The sequence below is a fragment of the Marmota flaviventris genome, chromosome 11 (genome assembly GCF_047511675.1).
Source record: "Marmota flaviventris isolate mMarFla1 chromosome 11, mMarFla1.hap1, whole genome shotgun sequence".
Taxonomy (NCBI): Eukaryota; Metazoa; Chordata; class Mammalia; order Rodentia; family Sciuridae; genus Marmota; species Marmota flaviventris.
The window spans coordinates 34109425-34129371 of NC_092508.1; the positions used below are offsets into that span (position 1 = coordinate 34109425).

At 35.4% G+C, this 19947-nt stretch overlaps 1 protein-coding gene across 4 annotated transcripts in view; it reads left to right on the top strand.

Annotated features, from left to right (window-relative positions):
- Nucleotides 1-2444: 2444 nt before the first annotated feature.
- Nucleotides 2445-19947, top strand: part of Orc2 (origin recognition complex subunit 2) — a 41491-nt gene continuing 23988 nt past the window's right edge. Inside the window, exons 1-5 of one of the 4 annotated variants that reach the window (XM_027941995.3) lie at nt 2445-2695; nt 5324-5418; nt 6627-6730; nt 7163-7306; nt 11869-11958. In XM_027941995.3, the coding sequence (XP_027797796.2) occupies nt 6634-6730; nt 7163-7306; nt 11869-11958 (331 nt within the window). In that variant the 5' untranslated portion in view covers nt 2445-2695; nt 5324-5418; nt 6627-6633. The remainder of the gene's footprint in view (nt 2696-5323; nt 5419-6626; nt 6731-7162; nt 7307-11868; nt 11959-19947) is intronic. The other 3 variants (XM_071618930.1, XM_071618931.1, XM_071618932.1) reach the window with 3 other exon arrangements.

A 19947-nucleotide genomic window follows, 5' to 3' on the forward strand; every position in this document is an offset into this window, starting at 1 on the left:
TCATCATCATCAATACAAAAGCTAGCACTTCCAAAAGAAAAAACTTGAGGCCTGAAAGTGAATTTGACTGGATCTGCATTTGTTAGAATGAGATTCACCAGTTGGCAGTTTCAATGTGTCCTTTTTATTAGAAATGTTGTTATACTTGCTCATTCAAAATTCTAGAATATTCACAAAAAAATATGATGGTAAACGTCATTTTCTTTTAAGGTACTGTAGTACAATCCTGACGTTAATAAGACAGTGGAGGCATTATTCCTCCACACACATCCAGCTCTCATCCAGGTAGATCAACATATTTTACGGTCCAAAGATTTTTCATATTAAACACCAAATTACTGAGTGCCAGGAACCATTTTAAACAATTTAAAGAAAATACAGTATTAATACAATAGTGTCAGATAAGTACTATTCTTCATTTCCTCAAAGTAAATCAGAATTTTAAGAAATCTACTGACACAACTGTTTTTAAACAGTGGCTTTTATACACACTAGAGCTCTATTGAGAATTATTTTCTAAAGCTAGTTACCTCTTAATTACCTATTTTTAAGGCTCACTATGCCTAATCTTTCACTATTTACTTGATGAAATCATCTTTCACGTCCTGTATGGAGGCTCAATGTTTCACTATTTTTGGTATAGGACATACTTAGAAAGTAGGTTTTGGAGGCCACATTCTTCTATTCCTAGATCACAAGTAATGACCTACTGATCCTTTATCAAGTGTGTACTAAATGGTAGGTCATTTCATATATGACTAATTGCTAGTATTTGGGGAGCCAAATTAAAGCTCCTAGTTTTCCACATAACTCCCTCCCCAACACAACTGTTTTAGGATGATTTTTTATTCCTAACTCTCAGTTGTACTGGTGGTACAGTCTAGATCCTCTCAGGTTCACCTTGTGAACTCTAATTCCTCCACTAAGTATGACAAGATCTAGAAACTAAGCCAATCCTCCAGTTTGCCAGGAACAGGCTGCTTATTGTCTGGGGACTTAGGGGTACTTTTACCACAGAACTACATCCCTAGCCTTTATTTATTTTGAGACATGGTCTTACTAAGTTGCACAGGCTGTCTTCAAACTTTTGATCTTCATGCCTGAGCCTACCCAAGGTGCTGGGATTACAGGTGTGTGGCCACCACGGCAGGTACCAAATACTATATTTCTAATGCACAGAAAATTACCTCATTCTTTTCCGTAGTGCTTGGGATTGAACCCAGAGCCTTGAACATTCACTGTGCTCTACCACTGAGTTACACGTCCAGCTCTTTCTTTCTTCTTCTTCTTCTTCTTTTTTTTTTTTTGGTTGTTCACTCCAGCTAACCAAAATGGAATATTGAGATGGCAAGGCTACCATCACTTTTCTCAACTAAATTCCCTACATAGCTGCCAAATAGTGTGACTCCATCTCTTCCTTAGCCTTCTTAAATTCCCTATATATAATGACGTTTCAATACAAATCTGACCAGTGCCACAGGGACCGATTAGCCCTCCATAATAACAGACCCAACTCTTAACCACTTTACACACTTGCTATGTTGATTTGGACCTTCTACGTGGAAAATGTTACCTTTCGTTTATTTAGCCATCAGGTTGTAGCTTAAGCATCTCTTTCTTCAAAGAATTTGTTCCTGACTCCTTCGTATTTAAATTAGACACTGCTGCTACGTGTTCCAATAAACACTGCACTTCCCATATTGTAGCATGTTTCTCAGTATAATCCGTTCACCATCTCCCCGTGTAGTAGCTAGTGTGAAGGGAGAAATCGCGTTCGTCTATCTCAATATTGTATCCTCGTCTTCTGGGTACCATGGAACTCTAATGTTTTGAATAATGAATGAGTTCAAACGACATAGTTCTGTTAGTAATATTGTATGTATCCTAGCCAGGTTCGTTCCCTTTCTCCCTCATTTTCTTTTTGTCAGTTCATTCTATTTTCCGCGCCTTACCGTCCTATTAACTGTCTGAGCCCATCTCCCTTTCCAGTACTCAGGCCCTACTTTTTACCTTTGAAAAAAGGACGTCTCCCCTCCTCCCTACCGCAAGCCATTGATATGAACGAGATCCTACCTTTTAGGCCAAATGAGAAAAAGTTAAAAAAAAAAAAAGAGAGAGAGAGAGAGAGAGAATCCATTTCATTATCCTTTTCATTAAAAAAAGATAGCTAAATAAATCACTAAGACTGCCACAAGACATACAGGAACCGTGCAGCCGGTAGCCTCCACAAACTTCCTCAGACCCAGGACACTTCCTTCTTTCCCCGGAAACGGAAAGATGAAAGGAAAGCCCCGGAACATTGTGCTTAGGGATTCGTTTTCCTCAGATTTCCTGATGGGTAAGGCCTACTGGTAGGCGCCGACTGGTTAACATACCTGTCGTTCTTGGAGAACTCCGCTTCCTATTGGTCTGGCAGGGCACCGCCCCCTAAGCAGGGCGGGAGATTCGGTGTGCAGCGCGCAGGTCTCCCATCCCCCAGACTGCCTCCGGGGGTCTTTGCATTTACCTGCCCCCGCGCGGTTTAAGAGAAGTTGGCTTCTGGTGCAGTGGGTAGTCTCCTTTTCTGCGGCAACGATTCAACAGAATTCTGTGCATCGTCGTGAAGCGGCGGGAGCCGCTCCTATTTGAGACCAAGCGGGGCTTTGGGCTTCGGAGTAGCCTGCCTCTCTTTTCTGCTTAGCTTGGAGCTTGTGAGGTAAGTTCAGGTGCTTCCAGTCCCGCGGCCAAGCTGAGGCGTCCGCGTCCTGGGTGGCAGTAGCTGGTCTCCGGGGATTCCCCTCAGCACTCGGAGATGGATCGTTGCACCTCCCTCTTTACCGTCCTAGGGCACTAGAACCAGGGGCTGATGGAGCGCAGCCAACTGGTCAGTGGCGGGAGGTTCAGGCCCACTGGGGTGAGAGGTTCGCACTGGGAAGACTATTAGTCTTCTCCCGTTTCACGGAGCCCTCTGGTTGGAAAGAAAACTGTAAAGATCTGTAAGGAAAGTAGTAAAGTGCCCCGTGAGATAAGCCAGTTGAGAAGGAATGTATCGTGTTCCCAAACCACCACTGTAGGGAGAACTTTCGATGTTATCCCTGCTTGAATAACCAAACTAATTGAACAGTCACCTTGTGACAGTGCTGGGTTGTAAAATGTTGATAAACTAGGATCTTTTGGTAGAGCTTTTTAAATTAAAATCATGTTGAAACATTATTTTTCATTTTACTGTTGAAATAATAATAGAACCATTATACCTTCCCCTAGTTAAATTGCAATCTGGAAAAAAAATATTACTTTTACTCTATTATATTGTGCAGTGGTTCTGAACACCGAATGCGTATCATTCGTCACTTATTGACCATTTTTTCTGTGGAATGAAATATAGAGACGTGCAAAAGACCTGCATGCTTAAGTTGAAGCTTAAAAATACTGATAATAGGGAACGTTTAATGAACACTTTACTAGGCATGTGATCTCATGATAGAGCCATAGTGTGGAGGTGAGATTAGAACCCGAATTTATTGGATATTAATTTGTTAATTGTTGCTTAATTGCTAATCTAAACCACATTTTCTTTAAAAGGATTACATTTTTTAAAAATTGTAACAAGTCCTTTATTTGCTTCCATAGGAGAGTATATTGCTGTTACCACTTGTGCTATTGTATAAATTGACCTATAAACATACCAAGCAGTGCCTTGAAGGGTCATAGATGGCCTCCAAGCATATTTACATTTTATTGTGTGATTATTAGGTAGTGGTTTTTTCAGGAACTGTTAGAAAGAGCTCTAGAAATTTCAGTTGGGGTGACTTAGTACTACATAAAATGGCTTAAATCTAGATTAGGCAATTATAAATGCATTTGGCTGTGAACAATACTGAGGCTTTCTCTGTTGAGTAATTTTTTATTTACATACCATAGGAAAATTGCCTAGGGCATTACTAAATTGCTTAGCATATTTGTTTATGTATATATATATATATATATATATATATATTTTTTTTTTAATTCACCTTCCCCCCCTTCTCTCTCTGGAGATGGCCCACCTTCTTCCTTAAATGTGTATTCCTTCCTTTACCTCCAAAGCTTTGTACTTTTGAGATAGCCCATGTTCTCCCTTGAATGTACCTTTGCTAAATAAACCTTTGTCTTTAAAAAAAAAAAAAAGGAAAAAAGAAAACCCACTCCCACTAAAGAACTACTAAGATTTTGCTAATAAAGAATTATGTAACAGACCTTACTGTTTTTTTTTCTTGGATTGCCAGGAAAGGCAGAGCTAAAAGTTCTTTGCATGATTTTATTTTTGCTTTTGTTTTTTGTATTTTCCCTAATCAGACTCATTTGCTTTATTGTATTTGCTCATTGTCACTTATTAAAATCCTTTGTAGAACACTGTTGTTTGAATTAAAAATGCAGATTATGCTTTGGAGGACTGAGTGGTAGAACTACTGTTGTTTAACCTGATGATCTGGAAACTTAGAAAAACAATAGAAGTTTTTGCATATTAGAAGCACTAAAGTGGTAAAATGATTACATGTATTATGGATAGTTTCTGGAGGTCAAACAAGGAATAAGGGTAACAGATTTTCATTCAATGGCAGTAGAAGTATGTGGTATAATAGGATAATCAGAAATTTAGGAATTGGTTAGAGATGAGTTTCATCCCTGAAATATTTTTGTACTGTGTGAATTTGGTTGAAAATTTAATACTTACCTCAGTTTACTTATCTATGAACGGTGAAATTATACACATACAATCTATACCTGAAAGAATGCAGATTTAATGAACTGGTGTATGTAAAAGTGCCTAATACAGTGCCTGACATACAGCTCCTCAAAAAACAACAACAACAAAAAAAAAAAAAACACCTGTTTATCTTACACAAATATCATGTAAATGCATTAAGCTTTTTTCTCTAATTCCCCCATATTCCCCAGAATAGGAAGCAGTATCATTACTAGAAAAAATTGTCCAGGAGGACATATTTTACTAGCAGTGGTTATTATATGAATTATGGATGAAATATTTATGATCTTTACTATAACTCCATAGAGTTATGAAGATCAAATGAGAATGCATGTAAAGCATGTAGAACTATGTCTAGCAAAGAATAAATGCTTAAATTTTGTTTCCTCACCTTTCCAACCCAAATGCACTCAAGTCTCTAGAGCTCTTTAGCTAAAATAGTAATAGTCATTTTGACATTTATCTGCCATCAAAAGAACTTTGAAGAACATTATCTATTTACTTGTTTTCCTTATAACTCAAGGATTTCTGTGTTTTGCCCCATTGCTTTTGTTTTCTTGTTACCTGACCCTGAGTGAGTTCTTTTTCTAATTACAGGTGACTCTGTCTGCATTTTTCAGCTGCAGAACATGTAGTAGCTTAAAAGGTAAATGACACTGACATAAGGCATTTAAGTGTGACATTTGCCAAAGGTAAGCTTAGGAACATTTAGGTGTCTGCATGCAACTAACTAGGTCATGAAAGAGAGTCGGTAGTTACTTTTTCAGATGAAAAGGAAAAATAGGATTTTTAAGAAAGTGGAAAGGAAAAATATTCAAGTTTTGAAACTAAATTTTGTCAGAATAGCCAGAGCTGATAAAGCTTTTGCTTGCCACACTGAAGTTTGTTCAGTGAATATTGACTATAAGTTGTTAGAGAGGTTCATATTTACTGTTTAGTTTGCAAGATGCCTAGAGAACCATAGTTGGGATCATAACCTGCTTGGATAGCATGTAGTAAAAGTAAAGAGAAGGATGGGCTGAGGCTCAGTGGTAGAGCACTTACCAGCATGTATGAGGCCCTGAGTGTGATCCCCAATACCGGGGGCAGGGTTGGGGGGATGGTAAAGGGAGGTACTTGAAGGTTATTTAACGAAGGATTGGTGTACCAATGAAGTATCAGATTTCCCCCAGTGGACTCTACCTTTCTAGTGAACAGATAGTAAAATCCACTCTTTTTTCTAAAATCTTGTGTGTTAATCGCCTCGTTTCTGTTAATATGGTTGTTATATAGATAGGTTAGGTCTTTTGTTTACAAGCAGAATATTTTCCTGAGGTTATATATTAGTTACCCTTGTTAGATTTTTGGTTCTTCTCAAATTGCAGACATCTTTCCTCCTCTTCCCCTATTTTTCAGATAAAGAATTCAGTTACCTACAATCACAAACATAATGATAGAAAATAATGCATAAAATATCTTGCCTTTTTTCTACTTTTGAGAAGAGGTCTTGCTGTGTTGTTTAGGCTGGTCTGGAACTCATTGTATCAAGTGATCCTCCTGCCTTGACCTCTTAAAGAGGTGGGATTATAGGGATGGCAGGGCTGACTCCTTACTTTAGAAGAGTTTAAAAATGTTATACATGTGTTCATTACATGAATTTTTTTTTTAACTGACATTGAACCCAGGGGTGCTTTACCACTGAACTATGTTCCCTTTTTTAAAAAATGTATTTTGAAATAGGGTCTCACTAAGTTGCTTAGGGCCTTCCTTAGTTGCCGAGATTGGCCTTGAACTTGTATTCCTCCTGCCTCATCCTCCTGACACTGGGATTATAGGTAATATAATGCCAGGCTATGAATGTATAATTTATATGGCAGATGGCATGAATTTTTGGTCATATTGATTTATTGCTTTTGTTTAGGTTGGCCATGATGAATAAACTGGAATTAAAGGAAGACAAGATGCTGGAGGTTCAATTTGTGGGAGATGATGATGTTCTTAATCACATTCTTGATAGGGAAGGAGGTACAGAATTATTATACAGTTGAAGAGATGCTTATGGATTATTTTATTTTAAAACTACTTTAACATTTTATAACATGAAGTATTTAATCTAGTAAGACTGTTAAAAACTGTTTTGATTTTTAGTTTATTTCTTTCAGACTTCTAATTTAAATTTTAAATAAATAAATAAGGCCATGTCTAAAATGAGATGCTCAGTGGTAGTAAATAATAACTACCCTTTGTAATTTAAAAGATGAGGTTATTTTGACCCCTCAAACACTTTCAAGGTTTTTTTTTTTCAATTCAGTTTTATAAATTCTGGAAGAATGACATTTTTTCCCCCAGCTTTTAAGTAATGATTATTTCAGTAGTACAGTTTATTTACTTATTTAAATGTAATATTTAGAAAGAATTTATACCTGTCATGTTCAAATTCTTTGTATATTTATATAGGTACTAAATTAAAGAAGGAGAGAGCTCAGCTTTTAGTCAACCCCCAAAAAATAATAAAGAAGCCAGAATATGAGTTGGAGGAAAATGATGAAGAAGTCTTAAAGGATCAGAACTATGTGGAAGTTTTGGGAAGAAATGTTCAAGGTATTTGCTTAAGGGGAGAGGCATTTGTTTGGGGAGATACACACTCATATTTTTGCCAGCAGCAGAAATTGCTTTGCAGGATACACAGAAGTAATTTAGCAAGTTAAAAGGTGGTTTATAATTATATTTCTTGAAAAGTATATCCTTAAAGAGTTTTTTCTCTGCAGTTCCGTTTTTTTTTTTTTTTTAAATAACCAGCCTTATATTTATTTTTAGAAAAAAGCAATTCATAGACCAACCATTCTAAAGTTATTCTTAAGATATTTATTTTGTGACCACAGCCCATGCATTTTTAACTTATTAAAAGTATTTTATAAAGCAAGTCACTTTGTTGTTACCTTGATTTCCTTTACAGAAATAATCAGAAAGAACATTCTAAGAACTAGTGTTATTCCAACTTAGACATGTTTATATTATGGTTCTTTTAACACCTAAATTAAATTCCTGTCAGATCATACTTAAATTAGACTTATATTATAATTTAGTTAGGGTTCTTCTGGGCACAAGGAACACAGATCCACACAAGCTGACTTAAAAAATAAACATAAGGGGCCTGGGGCTGTAGCTCAGTGGCAGAGCACTTGCTTATCATGTGTGTGGCACTGGGTTTGATCTGTAGCACCACATATAAACAAACAAAGGCATGTTGTTCATCTACAACTACAAAAAAATTAAATTAAAAAAAATAAACATAAGGAAAGATATCAATATCATTGGTCATGATGCATTAGCTCGACGATATTAAAAATGGAGGAACTTTGCTCTCATAGGTCTCCTGTTTTCCCTTGGGTCATCTCTGTGCTTCTGTCTATGCCAACTACTTCATGCATGCATGTATTTTTCACTATTTCACATAAATTGCCATCATGACTACCTTTTACCTTTCTCTCACTTAAGTCTGTTGTGCTCCTGTTTAGTTTCCAATGTTAAATGACTGTTTGTGTGTTTTAGTTCCCCCATTTTATATTCTTAAGAGTGGATTTAGTTCAACTCAAAGAGCCACTGCCCTTCATTAGGCTTAGTGGGTAGGGTAGAATCTCCTATTTGTTCCTAATTTGAAAATCAGTATTTTGTGGGAGGCATATTCTGATGAGAACTTTGGATTCTCAATTACTTATTATGCTAAAATAAGAAAAGATTGAAAACAGTATTCCAAAAGAGAAACTTGTTTTTATTGTTTGTTTGTTTTTGGTGTTGGGGATTGAGTCCAGGGCCTCACACATACTAAGCACATGCTTGATTCCTGAACTGCTGCACCCCCATCCCTTTGAATTCTTTTTTTTTTTTTTTTTTTTTTTTTTTTAGTTGTAGTTGGACACAATACCTTTATTTATTTTTATGTGGTGCTAAGTATTGAAACCAGGGCCTCACACATGCTAGGTGAGCACTCTACCACTCAGCCACAACCCCAGCCCCAACCCTCTGAATTCTTAAAAATCATTTCTTATTATAATGGTAGTTGAAGAAACAACTCTTTCAACTTTCTTATTATAATGGTAGTTGAAGAAACAACTCTTTTTCAACTTTCTCCACATAATAACAGCATCAGGCAGGGTGCAGTAGTGCATACACAGCTATAATACCAGCAGCTTGGGAGGCTGAGGCAGGAGGATTGCAGGTTCGAAGCCAGCGTCAGCAATTTAGTAAGACCCTATCTCTAAATAAAAAATTTTAAGTGCTGGGGTGATGGCTCAGTGGTTAAGCATCCTTAGGTTCAATTCCTGGTACCAAAAATAAAAATAAATAGCAGCATCAAAAAGTGGTATTTAGAGGGATACTAGAGTAAATGGATGAGGATGTTCCAGACCAGAAGTTGCCTCTGGGCCCTAATCTACCCTTCACTGCCAGCCCTGACTGGCATTCTCAAAAGGCTGAGAGGATTAATACCTTGCATATACGTAAACAATATCTTTTATTGCTGTATACTTGTTGGGAAGACTTGCCTTAATTTTTGTCATCCCTCATATTTTATTTTTCTCCTAATCATTTCGATTCATGGAACTTATAAACTGCTTATATGCTATTTATCTGTTTATATACTGTGACTCTTTGGAGGGCCACAGACCACTTTAATAACAAAAGATTTTTTTCCCTCTACTCCTCCCTCAGTAAAAACTAATTTTAACCCTATTGGGAGAGGAAGTGTCATTGTCCCTGTTGAGAATGGGTTCTTTAGAGAACATGGAACTGTTAACATTTTGATGTGTATTTTCTGTCTATACATCCTTGGGCACACATAAACTTGGATTTTTTTAAATAAAATAGTTTGTAACCTAACATGCTTTTTACAATTAGTAGTGTATCATAGATACATGATTCTGTCATTAGACATTCTTTTTTACACTTTTTTATTGACTGCAGAATCTGATCTACTATATGGATATGAAATAATTTAACGGTCACCTTTTGTTGGTTTTGTGGTTATTTTGAATTTTTTACTACATTGCTATACTGAACCTTTAGGTACATTCATTATTATTATTTCCTTAATGAACTTGCTAGCAAGGATTTTGCTCCACATACCCATTGGGCATGAACATTTTTTGTTAAGTTCTGACATATATTGCCACGTATTCATTCTCCTGAAGTTTATATAAGTTACACTCTTTAATCATAGTATGTTTTCCTAAAGATTTGGTTTTTTTAACCTATTTTGATTTTTTATGGGGAGGAATGAAGATGCTTATTGTTCAAATTTTTTTTTTTTTTCTTAAAATAATGAACCCCACGTGGGCATGGAGGAGACAAAACAATGAAGTACCTTCAATTCTACTTTCTACCATTCAAGTAACTGTCACAGGAGTTTGTATTGGAGATGCACTGAATGAGAATCTTAGTGTGGGTTCTCTTAGCTTTCTTTAACCTGAAGAGTACTGGCCAGTTGTACAGACAAATACTCTTATCATAGGTTCTGTGTTGTTTTTTGGTTTATATAAAATAACACTTCAGATCAGTTACCTGTCACATATCATAATTTCAAACTCTGTTGCTAGAGTCCAAATAAATCTAGTTCAAAACAGTATTTAGGGTGGCTTGCATGTAGGTGATATAGTCCAGCTATTTGTACAAATTCTTAAAATCTGTCCCAGAAAGAAAGTTATGTAACTGGAATACATGTTTTTGTTCCTTTATTGTCTTTTAATACTTTCACTGAATTGTAGTTTATTATGATATTTTATTACTTCATTTGAGAGAACCTACAATAATAGAGTTCTATGAAAGGAGTTATTGTTTGATATATTCCTGTTTAAAGGCCTCCTCGGATTAGATATTTTTCTGTTTCCTGGATAAGATTGTACTTTTTGGTTCTCTTGATTGTAGTAAAACAAATTTCAGCAGACCTAGAACCAGATCTCTAAAGAGTTTTTCTTTATTCCCTGTGAAATACAGTAGCAAGTACATTCTGGTATTAACAGTACTGCTACAAACTCTCCAGTGTAACAGTCTTGAGTCCAGCAAATGAAGCTTTTGTTTGGTTGTGGGCATGCACAACAGAATAGTTCAGTCTTACCAATATAACTGATATTTTTGTTTGTTTCTAGTTGCTTGCAATCATAGGGGTAGAGAATGCTGTTCTAAAGTGTAGTGAGTTTTCTATGTTTTCTACAGGGAAGAGGTAATTACACCTATCATCTTTTACCTCATTTGAGATACTAAATAATATGATTCTACATAATATTTTATTATATTCAGAAGAAGAGAATTTTTAAAAGACAGGAATACTTGACACAGAAACTTTAGAAAGAGTTAAAAACAAAAAGCCTTTTCAGCAGGGACCTTCATTATGGTTTAAATGTGGTTTGTTCCCCCCAAGAGTTCATGTATTAGAAGTATCATCCCCAGTGTGGCAATGCTGAGAAGTTGTAGGCTCTTCAAGAGATAGGGCCTAGTGCAAGTTACTTTCATCAAGGGGGTGCTGCCCCAGAAGGGATGTAGTTTTTGTGAGACCCTGAATTAGTTCTTGTAAGAGCCATTTATAAACAAGTGAGCCTGTTTCTTGAGTTGCTCTCAGGCTTCCTATCTTGCCATGTAATTTCTACTTCCCACCTGGGCTTCCACTATGATACCATATACCATGTGACAGAGCCAAGAGAATGTTTATCAGAGCTGAGTCCTTGCTGGGGCCATGTCCTTCAACCTCCAGAACTGTGACATTTTTTATTTAGAAAGTCCCCAGCCTTAGGGTATTTTGTAATAATAATAGAAAACTGATTAAGACAACCTTTAAATACATTATTAATTATTTCCCCTGAAGTATGACCCTCTTATAATCAATACACATCTTGACATACTTGACTTAAATCTCAGAGTTCACTAATTTATCCAGTCTGGAGAAAAATTGTATTTGTGAATAGCATTTTTTTGTGTTAAAATTTATATAAGTAGGATTAGTCTGCTTTATGTATTTTTTAATATTTTATTTGTAAATACATATTGATACATCCTTTTACAATGCAGTGAGGGGTATGAATCTTTAAGATTTTAGTTAAAGTTTTCTCTTTTTTTCTTATAAATTAATTTTGTCCCTTTTTCCTAAATGCATGTTGCACTTTCTCTTTCAGAATCCTTGAAAAATGGCTCTGCTACAGATGTTGGAAATAAAGTTTATTCTTTTCAGAGTAGAAAACATTCTGAAAAGATGGCTAAGTTAGGTATGTTGCTTTTCTGATTTCTACATCATTCGTCTTTTCTAAGCTATATTTAAGGACATTTCCCTTGGTTATTATCCAATTACATTCCCTAAAAGATACCAAAGCTTGGGGCTGGGGTTGCGGCTCAGAGGTAGACCTCACCTACCATGCATGGGGTGCTGGGTTTGATCCTCAGCATCACATAACAATAAAATGAAGATGTTGTGTCCACCTATAACTAAAAAATAAATATTAAAAAAAGAAAAAAAAAAGATACCAAAACTTTTCCTAAGATTTAGAGAATGAGGCATTTCCTAAAAGAATAATGTCATGTTATATTAAGCACGCTTAAGTTAGTTTTTTTCATGTTCAGATGTCTTCTATTCTGAGCTGAAACCCAGTCTTAATTATTTTCTTTTGTTCTTTGTACCACAACATGTAGACTAGGTGTTTTCGTTCTTTCTCCCCGCCCCCAACAATAATAATGAAGTTTATTTTAAAAATACATATACATTAAAAGCTTAGAAAAAGTCAGTGAATGCCTTGGGTAATGGTGGGTTGCCCCAAAAAATCACTAGAATGTTCCCCAGAATTCTTAATTCTTCCATTTAAAAAAAATATTTTTTAAGTTGTAGGTGGACACAACATCTTTATTTTGTTTATTTAGTTTTCTTTGTGATGCTGAGGATTGAACCCAGTGCCTCACGCATACTAGGCAAGCACTCTATCACTGAGCCACAACCCCAGCCCTACTTCCATTTTTATTACTTGATCATACTATACAATTTAAGGATTGTCAGAATTTTATGACTTCTGAGAAACAAGACGGCAGCTGTGCAGTGTCAGAAATGTTTAGCAAAATAAATTGACCAGTCCACAAATATATTCTGAGCCCTTAAATTATCTGCAATGAAGGGGGTACAGAGAACAGATATATTTCTGTTTCCTTATGTTGATGACAGTCTAGTTTGGGATACAAGATATGTATGCACATGAGGGAGGTCATGATTAATGATATTCCATAGTATATAAGTGGTGAATGTGTAGAATGCACAATGTATAGAGAAGTGGGAAAATTAAGAGCCCTCAAATATAATCCTACAATTCCCCAAAAAGCTACTTGACATTGAACAAGTCACTTAACTCTTGGGTTGGCAATGTTCTCATGTAAAAGAAAGAGTTGCATTTCAACTCTAGTTTCTCATAAGAACCATCTCGGGATATTTTTAAAATCTCAAATCCTTTTCCCAGATATTCTTTTTAATTGTTCAGCAGTGGGTCCTGGTTATTTTTTAATAGTGTATTATAGTTATACATAATATTGGGGTTCATTTTGAAATATTTATACATGTATCTTAAGTGCTTAATAAATAATTAGGAAGTGATGAGTGACTCAAATCACACAGGGTTGGATGTGGAAGTGCATGCTTGTAATCCCAGGTATTTGGGAGTCTGAGACAGGAGGGTCACAAATTCAGGAACAGCCTGGGCAACTTAGCAAGAATCATCTCAAATTTTTTTTTAAAAGGGGTGGGGGTGCTGGGTACAATGGTGCATGCCTGTAATCCCAGCAGCTCGGAAGGCTGAGACAGGAGGATCGTGAGTTCAGAGCTAGCCTCAGCAAACTGAGGTGCTAAGCAACTCAGTGAGACCCTGTCTCTAAATAAAATACAAAATAGGGCTGGGGATGTGGCTCAGTTGTTGAGTGCCCCTGGGTCAATCCCCAGTACCAAAAAAGTAAAAAGGACTAGGATGTAGCTCAGTTCTGAGGCACATGCCTACCCTGTGCAAGGACCTAGATTTCATCCCCAGTGCATATATACACAAAGAGATTTTATAATTTTTTTATTAAGACTTTGATACTGTACTTAGAAGATTTTATTTGTATTATAGAAAAATATTTACATAAAATTGTTAGGAATGGTCTCTTCTAACCTTTTTCTTAAAACAAGTTACCACCCATATGAGTTTATATGAATTGCTGATTTTCAGAGAACTGGACTATAATAAATTACATGTAACATTATCATTAAACTGTCACTTATTTTAAAACATTCTGGTACTGTATTTAGATCTTTTGAGAGGTCGTCATTTTTGAAAGCTTTAAGGCAAGGAAACAATATATATGAAAGCGCTTTGAGAATTAAGATTTATCAGTATATAAAGGCATAGGAATACCAAAATTAAGGGAATAATAATTACCCATTTGGTAAAATATAATAGTCATTTTAAGAGCACTTATGATTTATAATTATAAACCTATGTATATTTCCTTTTTTAGTATTTTTTTCCGGCGGACACAACATCTTTTGTTTGTACGTGGTGCTGAGGATCGAACCCGGGCCGCACACGTGCCAGGCTAGCGCGCTACTGCTTGAGCCACATCCCCAGCCCCATTGTTTTTGTTTTTTGTTTTTTTGGTACTGGGGATGGAAACCATGAGTGCTTTACTACTGAGCTGCACTCCTGGTCTTGTTTTGTTTTGTTTTTTGAGACAGGATTTCACTAAGTAACTGAGGTTGGCCTCAAACTTGTGATCCCCCTGCCTCAACTTCCCAAGTTGCAGGGATTGCAGATGTGTGCCCCCATGCCTAGCACCTCTGTATAATTTTAAGTGATGTCTTTTTATTCAATCACTGCAGCCAGTGACCCATGTCAACATTCAAGGTAAAGTAAAAATTACAATTGTTAAGTGTTGACATGGATTAGAGAATTATACGAAGAAATCATAAAACCTGTACTTCTGAACATAATTTAATCATTTACCAGTTTGTTTACTTTTTCTCAAAAATGTGATGAATATACTACTAATTTTGAACATCACATGGTTCATAAAATAATTTACCTAACTGATGTGTTTTTTATTGTTTATTATCCGTATCAAGAAATTAAACGTTTTTATATACACAGATAAATCTAAGTTATGTGCATGTTGGTTATCCACTCAGATAACTTCTACTCTTTTATTTAAGCTTAGTTAGGACCTATAGTTGTGATATTCTTTAAAGAATTTCTTTGACTCAGTAAGTATTGTTGCTTATATACTAAATATAACAATAGAATAGAATGTATTAGTATTTTATGGATAATATAATCTGTCATTTACTACTGAGTATAAATGATGATTTCATTTAATTGGGCTAACTTAAATATAAGGCTTATAGACTAAAAGTTAGATAGGAAGGTTTTGTAAAAACTGTGTCCAGTGTGAGAAAATAAATGTAAACAAAAGAGCAAAGACAAAAGTACAAGTAGAGAGGTTAGGAGTTCAGCCAGTTTGAAGAAAGAGATAACTTCTGGGAAATTAAAAATAGAATCAGTATGTTGGAAAGATATGTGCACTCCCATGTTCATTGAATTTTATTCACAATAGCCAAGATATGGAATCAACCCAAGTCTCCAAGTATGGCATATATACACGATGGAATATTCAGCCTTTAAAAAAAGGAAAAGGCCTTATAAGTACCTTTAGTTATGCATTTTCTTTCATTTTGAATAAGGAGAACCACAAATTATGTAATTGACTTGGCTTGTCATAATTTTCTTTGAAAAACAAAATAAATAGATTATGTATCTCCCCTGGTCAAGTACCTTGTATAGCTACCCTTTACAGGATAAAATGCAAAAATCCTTAGATTGAGCTTTGCTTTACTTTTCCAAACATCATTATACTATTTTAAGAAACATATTTTCTATATGAACCCATACTGCATTTTTCTACCTATATTTATTCTGGGGTACATTTTTTTCTTATTTCTAGCTACTAAGATTATAACTATACATCAAAATTATTTTAAGTGTTCCACAAATATGTAAGCTAAAAATAAATAATATCTCCCCCCCCCCAAAAAAAGATGTTTAAGTAGGACCCTATAGTAGACTGATGAGAGGCGAGCCCGAAGAGTATTCATTTATTTACTTTACTTACTTGTCTGCTGGGGATGAAACCTAGGGCCTAGCACTTCATAGGTAAATGCTCTACCACTGATCTACAACTCAAGCCCTAGCACTTTTATTTTTAAATTTTCAATATGTTATAGACCAGTTTATTATGTAAAATATGATAGAAAAATGAAAATTAAAAGACACAGCAAATATATGCCCTAATTTTTATTTTAATTACCATACAATTAACATTTCATTTAATATGATCAGAATAAGGATAAAATAGGAACAAGAAAAGAATTATATAAACTGTATACAATTATTGAAAGGTGATGATTTTTCATGATTAATATAGAAGAGAGGTCAATAGACTTTTTCTGTAAAGGGCTAGAATGTAAATATTTTTTATCTTTTGTGGGTAAGTATTCAACTTTGCTATTATAATTCAAAAGCAACTACAGTGCAATATAATGAATGATGTAGCTATGTTCCAATAAAACTTAAAATAAATGAAAGAGTGGATTTGGCCCTAACATAGATAATCAGTAAAGTTTTATATTTAACAAATGAGCTTTTTTCTTGCTTAATATGTCTAAATTTTATTTTAATAACACTCATATATGGAAAAAGGTTTTCAGAAGTAAATTGATCATAACTTTCTAAGCAATGTCAGGAAATTTAGGACTGACATATAGTCTCAAAATTCATCTTTAATCCTTGATAATAAGCCAGATCCAACAATATAACCTATAAAGTTATGGGTAGATTGAAATTCTTCTGGTGAACAAAGAGAGTCCAGATTTTATGTACTTTTGTGTGGAGGTTAACAAATTAACCTTAAAATAGCTTATGTTGCAATCAGTGTGTCAAGTTAAATGTACATGCATTTAACAGTACTCAAACTGGTTTCCTGGTGTGTTCATAAGCTTGGATATTGCAGCAATATCAAATAATTATAAAAGTTTCTAAATATTTATTCTTAATTCCTAGGCTTATGAACTAGAAAGTTTATAGACTGGCGCTTGCCTATATACCACATACTTTGAGAGTGCTAATAAATAGTATAGCTTAGAATGAGGAAGTTAGAACAAAGAGTTACATTATTGCATTATTTAATTTTGGCCCTCGACCAAAGTTTTAGAAATGTAATGAAGAGTATTCCTTTCAGTTGTGAAAAGGATATTATGAAAGAAATAACAGCTTATGGGAACATATTAGAGACCTGCCTCCCCTCTCCCCACCCCACCCCCTCACCCCAGGAAAAAAAAAAGAACTATCCCCATGTTTCAGCAGGTATGGAAAAATTGAGAAGGAGATTTGTTTAAAAGAGAATAAGACAAATGTAATTTTGGGCAAAGTGAAGTTGTGATGATATACATCTGGGTAGAGTAGGGCTTGACTACTTTCATCTGGAATGAATTTATTGATTAGAGGTCCAGATAGTAAATATTTCCAGCTCTTTGAGCTAGAAAGTTTCTGTTGTGACAACCCAGCTCTGCTGATGTAATATTGTATTGAGAAGGATTCTTAGGTACTGGCTTCATTAGGAAACTGTAGAGGTATGTTGATCATAATAGTGGAAAGGTGAAGATACTTTGAAGACTGCCACTGAAAAGAGTTTAGAAAGTGAGCAGGTTGGACAGGACATACATAGATACTTCTTAATTTATAAGTAAAAGGTAAACAGTAACAGGAAAAATGAATTTAATAAAGGAAAGGCTTGATGAAGGGACAAGTAGTGATATCCATGTTTCTAGTAGTGCTTGAAACTATTTTAAATAATTCAAGAGCAGTATTTGATAGTCCATATAATGAAGCTGCCATTCAGCAATCATTTGTGAACCTTCTATTATGGAGAACTGAGGATACCAAAATGATTAAGACAGTTCTTCACAGATTGGTGAGATTATACCTATTAATAGAAATACAGACAAACAAAAATTACTCGAGATGGCACGTATCTATAATCCCAGCAGCTTGGGAGGCTGAGACAGGACCATCACGAGTTCAAAGCCAGTCTAAATGGCAAGGTGCTAAGCAACTCAGTGAGACCCTATCTCCAAAATACAAAATAAGGCTGGGGATGTAGCTCAGTGGTTGAGTGCTCCTAAATTCAATCCCCAGTTCCAAAAAAATACATAAATAAAAATTACTCCTTAATGAATGCTGTAACAATTATAGCAATTATTATGGAGTGTTTACTATATGCCAGAATCTGTGCTCAGTGCTTTATATATGCATCTGTCTAGAAAAACCTATAATGTGTACAAAAAATCACAGATGGTAGCAGAGCCAGGTTTAGGTCTCAGCCTATTTAATTTTAAAACCTACACTCTTCACTATTACTGCCCAACCTCCATAGAGTTGTATACAAGCTACAGGGGCTGCTAAAGTACAAAGGCATTCTCTAAGACATACCAAGGAATATTTTAGAGGTGGTGATATCAGTTTTTGAAGGATGAATAGAATTTGTCAGGAAGACAGGGAGAAAGTGATGTAAGAGAGAAATGCATGATTCATCCATACACCTGCAAGTCATGAGGTATGGCTGAAGCACAAATTGCAAAATGGACTGTAGTAAAAATAAGTTTTAGGAACTGGATAAGGGAGGGCCTGTATATCAAGCAAAAGAGTATATATTTCTTCTATTGATAAGGTGTGGAAAAGTGATCAGATGGTTTTAAGTAAAGGTGTTTGCCAATCAGATCTGTATCTTATAAAGCCCGTGTTGGCAATATGAACTGGCTTCTCTTGGAGTCCATACAAAGTGAGAGCTGTGGGAATAGGGGCAGGGGATGAACTAGAGACTCAGTCAAGAATGGGAGAAGGGTGGCTGTGTATGGTGGTACATGCTTTAATCCCACCTTGGGAGGCTGAAGCAGGAGGATCTCAAGATTGTGGCCAGCATTGGCAACTTAGCAAGACCCTGTCTCAAAAAAAGAAAGGAAAAAAAAGGGGGGCTGGGGATGTAGCTCAGTGGTAGAGCACCCCTAGATTCAGTGTGTGTGTGTGTGTGTCTGTGTGTGTAAATGAGTAAATAAAAGGTAGAGATATAAAGGAATACTAGTAAGAAAGCTGGGTTCTAGGATGATCCTGGAATTTTTGGACTTAAGGTCTTGGTAGATAAAGGTACTATGAAATTTGATAGGGAATATAGAAGGAAAAGGAGGTTTCAGGGAAATATAATTATACTGTACCTTGTGCCAGTAATTATTTCAAGTATTGTTGAGTCACCCAAGAGGTATTTGCCTATCAGAGATAGTCACCCATTGATGACTATCTTGTACTACCTTTTACTTTCATTCTCATGTTTTCTTTGTAGTTTAATAATTATTCATAATCAGAGAGCTTTTGTTTCAATGTAAAACCTAAATGATTTCAGCTAAGTTGCTTTGTGTTTATGTGTTTCTTTTTGATAAGAGGATTTCCCCACCCCTTCTGTGGATCAGCATCTTACAGTCCAAAAAATGATACCTTTTTTCTGGTATAAAGAGTGAGCCAAGGACTGAGTCATAAAGCATGCCTAGATTATTTAGAAGGAGGAGGACAATAAATGTAACAGGGGACCAGGGTAATGTCTATGGGACCCAAATGGAGGAATGATTTCAAGGAAAGTTTTTTTATAAAACCCTACTGAATTATGGAAGACTAAGGAGATCAAGAAAAAAGAAGCCAGTGCATTTGTAGAGAGTCATGAGAATCTTTTTTTTTTTTTTTATTAGTTGTTCAAAACATTACAAAGTTCTTGACATATTATATAGAATCTTTTATTTTTAAGATTTGTGGGTGCATGTGCAAACAGTTAGGAATGGTGGAGCCAATAAAATGGCCTTAACATACAAATTCAACTATATCTTCTCTATTTCAGGAAGAAAAGGACTGAGATAGTTAACTAGTTTATACCTTTGTTCTCAGTAAACAATGTCCCAGTGTGAGTGGTAACTTGAGAAATGTATATCTGTTCCTTCATTTAGGCTCATTTTCCATGTGCCTGTTATAGTGCATGTGTTGTGAGCATCATGAAAATAAATATTGGATTTTTAAATTTAAAATGTCCCCTAAGAGAATCCATCTATTTTATTTGATGTTCAACTAAAGGGACTGTCATCTGTTCAACACCATATT